The 11,013-nt window shown below is 41.5% G+C and overlaps 1 protein-coding gene across 1 annotated transcript in view; it reads right to left on the reverse strand.

Moving 5' to 3' along the window:
* The window catches only part of rcor3 (REST corepressor 3), an 11,105-nt gene extending 2,616 nt beyond the window's left edge, over positions 1-8,489 (reverse strand). The window contains 12 exon segments of the mRNA XM_023399456.2: positions 3-249; positions 705-949; positions 1,306-1,363; positions 1,798-1,875; positions 3,780-3,995; positions 4,441-4,519; positions 4,754-4,878; positions 5,235-5,396; positions 5,779-5,831; positions 5,968-6,045; positions 8,112-8,168; positions 8,273-8,489. Coding sequence (XP_023255224.1) covers positions 3-249; positions 705-949; positions 1,306-1,363; positions 1,798-1,875; positions 3,780-3,995; positions 4,441-4,519; positions 4,754-4,878; positions 5,235-5,396; positions 5,779-5,831; positions 5,968-6,045; positions 8,112-8,168; positions 8,273-8,396 — 1,522 coding nt within the window. The 5' untranslated portion in view covers positions 8,397-8,489.
* Between the last annotated feature and the right edge of the window lie 2,524 nt (positions 8,490-11,013).

Raw genomic sequence — 11,013 nt, forward strand, 5'->3', positions numbered from 1 at the left:
CAGGGGGTTGGAGGGGCGGATAAGAGGCGGGGGCTGCTGCAGCGTGGGGCGGGGCTGCAGGAAACGGGCCTGCTGTTGGAGGGGCGGCGGCTGGCGGTGCAGGGACGGCGTGGCCGGCAGGGAGGGCCGAAGGAGAGGAGGGGGCTGGTGGAGGGAAGAGGAGGAGGTGGTGCTGGACGTCACCGGAGTTTGAGCTGAAATAGAAGAAGAGGAGGCAGCAGGAGACGCACCTGAGGAGGTCACCTGACCCTGCAGAGAGGAGAAGGCGGGGCCAAAGTTATCTCACCAAAACTCTGTATAAATATTGTATATTTTCTCTTATTGTTGCATTTTTGTTGTTGAATATGAGATATTTTTTGTTCAGGTCTCTAAATCTACTCAAATGAAAACTAAACTCAACTTTCAACAGAGAGTAGCTAAAGCCTGATTGAAAAGTTGATGGATGACACACTAATTTGCATATTAGTGACATCATAACATGACTAGGCGTACTGCATTTACACAATCTAACTATAAACGGAGGAATTTCTGTATTTCAATTTCCCAACAACTGTTCATTCGATCGACTTCAAACAAAAACATGAAGTGAAACTAGCATCTGCCTTCAAGGAGGGTAATAAATCTTAAAATCTGAGGGACTGAGGATCAGCAGAAAGATGTTTGAACAAACACGAAACGGTATATAACACAGATAAATGTGTCACCTCTTCGTCTTCTTCGTCGGTGCTCTTCCCTGACGGAGTGGTGGAGCTGTTCTTCCCCTCCTCTCCAGAGGTGGCGCTGTCTCCGTTGGGCGCTCGCGTCCCCTGCTCGGCCTCCCACTCCTGCAGCACCTCCTCCAGGTTGAAGCGCCGCCGGTAGTTCACAAAGAAGTTCTTCACCTGGCCCACCGTCTTGTTGCCTATCACGTCTGCGATGGCCTGAAAGTCCTTCCCGTACTTCCTGACACCTGGAGAACAGGTTCATAGTGATGTCACCGAATCACCAGAGACTCCTGAACAGTTTGATTATGTTATTATTACTAGAATCACCTTTCTGTTTTCTGAGGTCACTGTGACCTTTGACCAACAAAATCTAATCAGTTTGTCCTTGAGTCCAAGTGAACATTTGTGCCACAAGAAGTTTATTCAAGGTGTTCCTGAGATATGGAGCCTCGTTAACAAACAAGAGACAGAGCGGGAAAACCTCTCGTAACCTTTATGAAGCTTTTCATTTTGAATGTGATTTGATGGATTTCAGATCCTGAACCTTTCAGACTTTTTACCTGCTGCTTGTACAAACAGTGATGAAGGTGATGAAGCTCACCTTGAACAGCCAGGAGCTGCTCGTCCGTGGTCCAGCGAGCGTTCACCTTCTGGTTACACTACAGAGATGAAACATCAGAGTAAAGACTGTTTGTATCTAGAACTGAGAGATTTCCACAAAGGGAGTCAACGCAAAACTGAGGAAGATGATTTCCACACAGGTATTTCAATTTGCCGATTTCCATCTATAACCACATCAAGAAACAGATAACGGTTTGTTGTTTTTTTATATCAAAACAAAAAACTGTAAGTTTTTGTTTCTCTATTTCTAAATGGTAATCGGGAAACAAGCTGTCTCCCGATTTTAGTTTTCTCATTTTAAAATGAAAATTCATTGGTAGTACACGGACCTGATACAAACACTTGATTTAACATTAAAGAAAACACATGAGCATCAAGTAGAAAACTGTCCTGCCGCTGTTTAAACTGAAGAACAGTATTCCTGGTGAAGTTCGTGTAGTTTAAAAAGGAAATAGCTTCAGTGTGTTTGTACCTCAGGCAGCCTGAACTCTTCGATCCCAGACTCCAACATGTGTTTGAGTCCGCTGTTCATCTGTTTGGCGTTCTGGACCTGAACAAGATGGAAACATGTTGAAATGAAACTCTAGTGTCTGAATAAACACTGGATTTATTCAGCGTGTGACGGTTCACTCAACTCTCTGCAGCTGGCACCACCAGGTGGCAGCAGAGCCCTGACAGATCACACAGGCATTACACCAGACGACTCACTGGTCGGGGCCTTTTACCTGTTCTCAAACCTTTTCCCACCTGTGCTCAAAGCCAGGCCTCTGACAGGAAGTGAAGCGTTAGTGAATGAAAGCAGCTGATGGGTTTTTCTATTTAACAACAAGTCAGCTTCATGTCACATCCGTGTTTCGCATGATGCCCTCTGACTGTTTGGTGAGTTACAAACATAACTGTCTTTACACTTATGCCAATATGCTAACAGCAACATGCTAATGTTAGCATGCTAATGATAGGCCCTGCTAATGTGATGGTTTATAGGTGTTTGTCTTCAGTTTATTCGTCAGATACCAGACGACTGGGTTCAATCAGCAGCTTTTCTGGAGCTTTTGAACATATCACATGATCTTCATTCTATAGCAGATTATATCTGTTCACATTTCCATTTTTTCTGGACACTTTTTTTTGTACTTTTCAACTTTCAACATGGAAGTGTCCAGAAAAAGTTTTTAAAAATATCAACAGAGGAAACTACATCTGATTGAAAGCTCCAGAACAGCTGCTAAATGGACCTCTATTAGTAGACTTGTATTAAGAACAACACACAGCATGAACCTTTGAGGAAAAGTCTGTCTTTATAACCTTGGTGATGTGTTTTTTATTTTAGTTTTAATCATTCTTCTCGGGTACGATGACATTTTAGTTTCTAGTTTTGTTAAAATTAAAGGAAACAAAGACAACTTAAAATGTCTAACCAGATTTTCTGTCTCCAGTCTGAGTCCTTTAATATCAGACTCCTGATACTTCCTTACTATATTTTTGTAAAACGGAATTAATATTTCTGACAGATGAAAAGCTCTGTCATAAGAAAATACAACATCTTTCCTTTGATGGTTTCCTCTAATATTTCCTGTCAATAGTAAAGTTTTTAAAGACAACTGCACTCAGTGAATTAGCTGTGAGCTGAAACTTCATATTTGTTTACATAATAATGATAATTAAATGTATGCTGAATTAGCAATTAGCAGCTCCTGTTTGCAGAGCACCCAGGGACGTACAGACAAGTCTCACTGGATCAGTGCGATACCGAGGAAAACGTAAAAACATGATGATTCTCAGGAAAGTTCTGCAGCGAGACTGTGTTGAGATTCTGAGGAGGTGAAATCAGCCACCAAACTACATGAACTCAATTCAGCTATTTTTAGAGCGACAGCATGCACCTGTCCCTGTCACTTCACACCTCTTCCTCCGCCCCCCCCCACGTCCTCTCAAAACCTCGGCTCCACAGGAGTTTGTTTGAAGGTGAGGAGAGTCGGGGGGATCTGCTGTGGCGGGAAGGTTTCACCGGACTCTTTTCATCTCCAGCGTGAACAAAATCTGTTGTTTCAAATGCAGAATTCAAACAGCAGAGGGACGTCAGAGAGTGGAAATGTTGCTGAAGTAGATGCTACAGGATCTTTTTTTTTTTTTTTTTTCCTAAATTTGTGGTTTGGTTCTCAGAGCAAATAAAGACTTGAAAAAATAATTAGGAACCCTCAAAATAACAGTGTGTGGATCGGTCCAGATCCCGACCCTGTGGTTCAGCTCTGGTCCATATTTATAGCTGACTTCCTGGATCAATAGTCGGGTCAGTGTTGTAATATCTGATAGAAATGAGGGGCTGAATCACGTGGTATAAATATAGATTTTATTTTTCATTCTCTCTGTTTTGTCAGATCCCTGGTCTGCAGGAGGAGGAGGAGGAGGAGGAGGAGGAAGAGGAGGATGCAGGATTGCTGTAGCGCCACCAACCTGTCTCTTGAGGGACACCAGCTCCATGTCCAGCTGACGGAGGAGGGTGTTGGCGGCGGAGGCGCTGCAGGACACGGCCACCACGTCTTCCTGGGTCAGGTACATGCCTTTGGGGGGCCGGCAGCGGGAGCGCTGGTGGTGTCGGTGCTGCAGGGTCTGGTGCTCCCGTCGACCCAGAGCCACCTTAGCGCCCGGCACCGGCAGCTCCACCTGGTTCTGAAGGTGACACAGTCAAAAGGTCACAGGTGTAACTGAGGTCATCAGTAAATAACTGTTATTCAATAATTAAAACCTAGTGTAAAAAGAATAAACGGCTCTAATAGATAATTAATAAAAAGTAAAAAGCTTTTTGTTTTTTCTTCTTTTCTATTGATCTTTTACTTTCTTCATTTTCTTTTCAAACTCCTTCATTTTACTTGTTTCTAATTATTTCTCTATTTTCATTAAACTGGTTTAAATCCTGTTTATGAATCCTGAATTAATCAATTAGCTGAATATTGTATATTGATATTCAGAAGATAACTGAAAAAATATTGTACATTTATGAGTAAGTAGTTAAAAAATTAAAAGTAAAAAATAATTATTAGATGCGTCCAAAATAAATTCTATTGTAGGTGTGTGTTGTCCCCGTGGCAACAGCAGCTCAGGCGTGTCCACGTACCTCTTTCTTAGCTTCCTTGTTGGGGTCATAGTCGCTGTCGTTGGCTTCGATGGGATTGGCTTCCTCCATCTCTTCATCGCTACGGCAACACCGACAAGCCAAAATACAGTCGTTACGCGTCATCACAACAACAACAAACTCATAAAGCCAAGGCACATGATGCCAACGCACCAAAGAAGAAGAGCAACACAGGATATGACAAAGAAGTCTCGATCATTTTTCAAGATAAAAGTGAAGATTTCTCTTTTTTTATCCTTACAAACAGGAAGTCTTTGAGTTTTCAGCCGTCGCTGAGACAGAACACGAGCGGTACCTGTCGTCCTGGTTGTTCCTGCTGGCCAGTTTACGAGCCTGCCGGTCCATCAGACTGGTTCTGGAGCGGGTCTTCTTCCACGAGTAGTAGTACTTCACCAGACTGGAGATGGATTTGTCCGGTAACTGAACAAAACACAAACTCAACACTTTGTACCGACGATTATTAAGAGACATAGAGACTCCTTCAAAGTAAAAGTCTGGCTTCTTCAAAAGCTTTCTAACGACAAAGCACAGAAGAAGTATCGGCAAGATGTACTTAAGTCTCACTGATTAAAAGTACTTCCTGTCGTTTAAGTATCACAGGAAAAGTACTTCCTGTAGTTTGTATCAGGTGTGGTCAGGTGTGGTCAGGTGTGGTCAGGCGTGGTCAGGGGAGGTCAGGTGTGGTCAGGCGTGGTCAGGCGTGGTCAGGCGTGGTCAGGCGTGGTCAGGCGTGGTCAGGCGTGGTCAGGCGTGGTCAGGTGTGGTCAGGTGTTTACCATCTGCTGGATGCGGTGGAAGCTCTTGCCGTGGAAGCTGAAGGCCTGTTCAAACAGCACCTTGTCCTCCACCGTCCACTCGTCTGGAAACGGAGTGAAGTTTGGCAGGTCGGCCAGAGACTTCTCTATGTTGTGTTTGTGCCAGAAGAGCATGCCGAGAGCCTGCGAACACACACACACACACACAGACACACACACACACACACACACACACACACACACACACAGCGTTAACACCATGCAGACATCCACATTAAGCCGGATGAATTTCAAGAAGCTGAAAACGGTTCCAGGTGTTTTTGGTTGAGATGGAGGAGAGAAACAAACGGCTTCAGAAGAACAGCTGATATTTTAAAACACGTGATCACCTGACTGAACTTCAGCGCACCTGTTTCCTCTGACATATTTTATGTTATAATGGTGACGTGGTTTGAAATGGACGATCACACAGAAACTTGAAACTCCACTGACACACAGATCCGGTGATCTGAGACGTTCACACTCTGCAGGACGATCAGGGAAAGCTCAGTTTTGTGGGACCCACCTGCTCCACGTTGTATCCATGTTTCTCTTTGGCGATAGCGATGTATTCATCCACTGTGGAGGGAAACACACACACACACACACACACACACACACACACACACACACACACACACAGCATCAGTCCGGTCTGATTTGAGGACCTGAAGGAGGACGGGGTCAGAGTTCAGACGGACGAGGTTGAACTTACGCTTGGAGTCGACGATGGTGTGATAGGGAGACCAGACCAGCATCCCCCCGCTGTCTTTGTCTGTGTACTTGGTGGAGCCTGAACCACGACACACACATCAAACATCCCAGACAAAGAAGAAACAGCAGGTTAGATTCGGCTGCAGCTGCAGGAGCGTTTGATTTTAACATCCACAGAAAACTGAACGTCCTAAAGGCTGTGAGCGCGCCGCACTGCTCTGGAAACAGGTGTGTCATCTGAAGACTCCGTGCCCTCTTTTGTCCATTGAAAGAGGCTACTGAGTTGCATTATGGGAAATGTAGGATCCTGTGTTTGTGGACTGAAAGTCAGGATGTGTCCAGCTCAGCTGCACAGATTTGGACCGGTCTGTTCTGAATCTGTTTCTCTTGAGTTCAGCGACTTGATACAAGTGAAATGTTGAATCACTGGAACTCACTTATTTTATTCTCTTTTTGTTGGTATCTTTCAGTTTTAATTATGATCTTTTTCTTTTTTGTTTGTTTGTTTGGTTGAGAACACTTTCCTCCAGTTACCTGTCCTGTTGTTGAGCTTTAATTGATTTCATTTATATTATGAAAATCCTGCCCCTTTTTCTGGAGAGATATTTACTCCAAAAAGATTTTTGAGGGTTGTCAGACATTTTTCAATAGTTATAATCAAACATAAAGACATTTTTTACTGTTTATTAATGTTCAGTATTTGTTAACAAATACAACTCCTAAGAAAATATGTGTTATATTATTACAGCTGTATTTTATTATATCACAGTTCATTATGTTTCTGCAGCAGTCTCCACTCATGGGTGTCACAGAGGGAGTTATAGAAATACATTATGGTGTTATAAACCATTTATTACACGTTTATATACCACTCATAAACGCTAATTAGTTGGCGTCAAAGTAACTTGTCACCACTTTATTTAAATCAGTGTTTGTTAACAGGTTGATATTTTATTTTATGATCTGATCTCATCCAGTTTCCACACACGGCTTTAACTTATAATTCATGACTAAAGAATTGCTGATTGTGGCTTTTTATAACGTGCAGGCAGGTAAGTTTGTCTCTGCTGACAGACGAGACTCTGTTAATGTCAATATGTTGAAACTGTCTCCATTACACAGTTTGTCCAGCAGGAGGACAGACAAGTTTATATTTACACTGTAAAATGTTCAGCACAAACACAGACCACAATTTATATTAAGAAAAAAACGAAAAAACAAAAATGGATTGAAGTGATCCTCTATCAAACCTGTTTATTATGTGATTGTGGAGAAAAATGAACATTATAACTTTATATTTTAACACATTTTTAAACTTTAAAATATATTAGTATTGGTATCATGTTAAAAAAGAATTGGACCATAATGTTTTTTTTGTATTTTTTCTAAAGAGCTGAAATAATGATTAAATTATTCGATCAGTCAAATCAAAAGAAAATTCATTTGCAACAATTTAATTAATAAATTAATCATTTAAATCCATTTTCAAGCAGAAAACCAGCTTCTTAAATCTACATTCCTCTTTTCTCTGTTTTAAATCCTTATAAATAAATTCTCTGGGGTTTTAACTGTGACATGTGATGGATCTTTCTCCCAAATTTATGACACAAAACTATGAATGGAAAACAACTGTCAGATTAATCGATTATGAAGATAATCACTTCTTGCAGATCTAATATTCTCTCTGCAGCAGTCCTAATGGAAAATCAAACATTCACCTGTATGTACTTGTTGAAAAGTTATTATAGTGTTATTATTCTCATTATTATTCATTTTCCTTTCACTTTACCACAGAGAATATTACACATGATAAATGTAGAGGGACCGTTACACACACTCCGTTAATCTTCATTAAGTAAAATTAATGCCTGTCACAAGTTGTGAGTGAGAAGTTGAGGAGCCTCGGTTCATGTTTGTGCTGCAGATTCTTCTCTTCACTTCAGAACTGAGTCAAAGTCGATCACTGAAACAGACACTGCGTGGAAACCTGCTTTTTAAATTGTTTTCTAACTCTGCTCTCACAGTTTTGAATCCACACACACGTTCACATGAAGCGGCTACGCTCCGTGTTACTGTACGTGCACCGAGGCTACCACCGTCCGTCCGTCACTCAGCCACAAACCAGTAAAACCAGTAAAACCTCACCGGGCTCAAACTCGGGAATGTTGGCCTGGTAATCGGCTCCGACTCGCATCCCGACATCTGGAAAACACGAGCAACAGACACGGGGGGCATGTCAGAGTCAAACGTTACGTTCAAAACGCGGACATCGGCGGCGATAAGAGGCTGTTCGAGGCTATACTCACCGTGCTCGTCGTCGCTGCCGCTTTCGTCAGAAAAATGTCCGTTAGAAGCGTTGGACGGACTCTTCGTGCCGTTGGAGCGACCTTTCCCCAGATACTCCGAGCCTTTGTCCATCATGCCCGGCATCTCAGCGCCCGAATTCACCGATTTTTAAACGGCTGTGTCGGAATATAAAATGTCAGCAGGAGCTGGAGGGTTTTTCTGCTGCTGTTCGCTCGCTCGCCGCAGCTCAGTCCGCGTCGCTGTAGCGCTCCTCTCCGCGCTCCCGCCACGTTTTACACGGTCCCTTAAGGCTGTAAAACATCACAAATAACAACGGCAGAGTCTCCTTTGTATTTAACATTGTTTTAATATGTAGAATGTTTCATCCGAGGGAGATTTTTCCAGCTTTAAAGCTGTGACTGCACCGGGTCTAACCACCGCGGCGGAAGGCTTTTTACGCACCGTCGAGCGGCTGTGCGGCGACTGCTGCTGCGGAGTTTGTGGCAGCAGATCCATCCGCCGACACAAACTCATAAACTAAAATAAAATACATAGAAAATCAAATAAAAACTGAAATTTAACAATAATAAAGCTTTTATTAAAACAAATGGAACCGGAAGTGAGTCAAACACATCCGGAAATTACAAATATCGCAGAGAAATCCAAATATAAACATGATGATTTCATATGAATATATGTCCCAGATTTTTTACACATTAAATATAATTATATAATTACATTATTACATTATTACATTGTATGTACTAAAGCTGATTAAATGTGACTGATAATTCAATCTGTTATTTTTATTTTTTCTCCTTGTTTATCAGTCAGTTTTCCTGCGCTGAGTCTTTACCACCAGCAGAGGGAGACACCGCACAACAGTCTGACTCCTGTCACCACAACAACTGTAAACTGCTATTAAACTTCATTCCTGCAGACAGGAAATCCACTCAGACACACGGCGGGTGGGAGAAGATTTTAATTAATGAGTTAACCCCTCAAAAATAATCAAACTCCAACGGTCTCCCTCTGACAAATGAATCCAGTTTCATCCCTTCGAAATTAAATTTACTCATGGATGGATCTATTCTGTATGAAGTGACTCTTAATATTTCTGGTTTTGAGTCATAGAGCTCAGTTAAAAGACATAATAACCACAAATAGATGAAAAACAACCTGAAACAACTGCAGAGAGAGAAATATATAGATTAACGGTGTTAAAGGACAGCTCACCGCTGCAGTGTGGCCATTTTCACTCTATAAAATTATATGATTTATAATTGCACCATACTTAAATATGGGTAAAACAAGCAACCTGGGAAACTTTGGATCTAACTTTGAAATAAGTCACATCATTGACAGTAAGCTATTGTGTACAGTACATGAAACAACACATAGAGTCAAGGACACAATCACCCAAAAGAACAAAAAACTTTATCCACCACTGAGATTTCTGCCATCTCTCAGTACAGTGGAGATGGATTAAATTCAATTATCATGCTCAAAGCTTTGGAAAATAACATTTGAAAAAACTTTTTTTCCCAACATCAAGTGGTTTTATTAAAATTTATCCATCTGTAGAAAATAGTTCTTGTGTTGACAGTGAAGTCTGTGGATTATCTAGAGGAACAGAGTTATTTAAAATTTAAATTTACTTGTTACTAGTGAAAATGAGTTTTAAGTTGATGAACATAAAGAATCCATAATCAATCATTTTATTTTAAGAATGTATTCTGTACTCATATGTGACAGAGGTCACTGGTGGTGATGAACTGACTGAGAATTATCACCTGACGCTGCAGTTTCCCCAGCGACTAGTGTAGCCGGTGAGCTAAATGCTAACTCACTAGTGGGCTAGGCTAACACCTGTCAGACAAACACTTTGTTCACCCTTGTGCACATTATAAGAAAAAACTTTGTTAAAGAGAGGGAATAAAGCTCCGTCTTTGTTAGCTTGGTCGCTAAAGGGACAATAAGCTAGCACAGCTTGAGACATTTTCACGTTTTATTCTACGACGTTAGTCAGTAAATACCTCAGCCCTGATTTCTTTAAGCTTTTACGTCTCTTAAATAAGGACGGTTTCTAACAAGTGTCTAACTCAGACTACAGCAGTCGACCTTTACGGCCTCGCTGTGTTTATTATCATGCTCTTACAAACTGTTATTACCTTTGTAAGGGGAACAGTTTAATGTCCATTATAGGTAGACATTCAGAGACAAACCCTGTTCTCCAGTCTTTATGATAAACTGAGCTAATCGATAGATAGATAGATTGATTGATAGATTTATTCATCTCAAGGGGAAATTGCAGTTTTGCTGAAGCCACTTCACATAAATCACAAAAACAATGAGGTAAGTGATAAACAATGTAATTCAAGGCAGGACTAAATAAATTATATTAAAAAAAGTATAAATAAAAGCTTAACTATTACTTTTACTTTTACTTATTATTTATTCAAACCCAGGTTATATTTTATTTCCAGATCTCAGGGACTACAGGTAGCGGAAAATACACCATATGTTTTTATAAACTACGGCTGGACTGACCCTTTAAATGCATCGACTTGAGTGATGTAATGATACCTGCTACCTCTCTCTCTCTTTCAGTATCCGTAGGTGTCTCTTTACCATCCTCTCTCTCCCCTCTCCCTGTCTTTTCTAAGCTCTCTCTACCACGGGCAGCCTCGCTGTGGCTCGTCTCTGAGCTCGTGCTGCAGCCATCTGCCCAATAACGAGCCTGCTGAGAGAGAGAGAGAGA

The sequence above is a fragment of the Seriola lalandi genome, unplaced genomic scaffold (genome assembly GCF_002814215.2).
Source record: "Seriola lalandi dorsalis isolate HSWRI2012SDOR001 ecotype SW California unplaced genomic scaffold, Sedor1 jcf7180002051944, whole genome shotgun sequence".
Taxonomy (NCBI): Eukaryota; Metazoa; Chordata; class Actinopteri; order Carangiformes; family Carangidae; genus Seriola; species Seriola lalandi.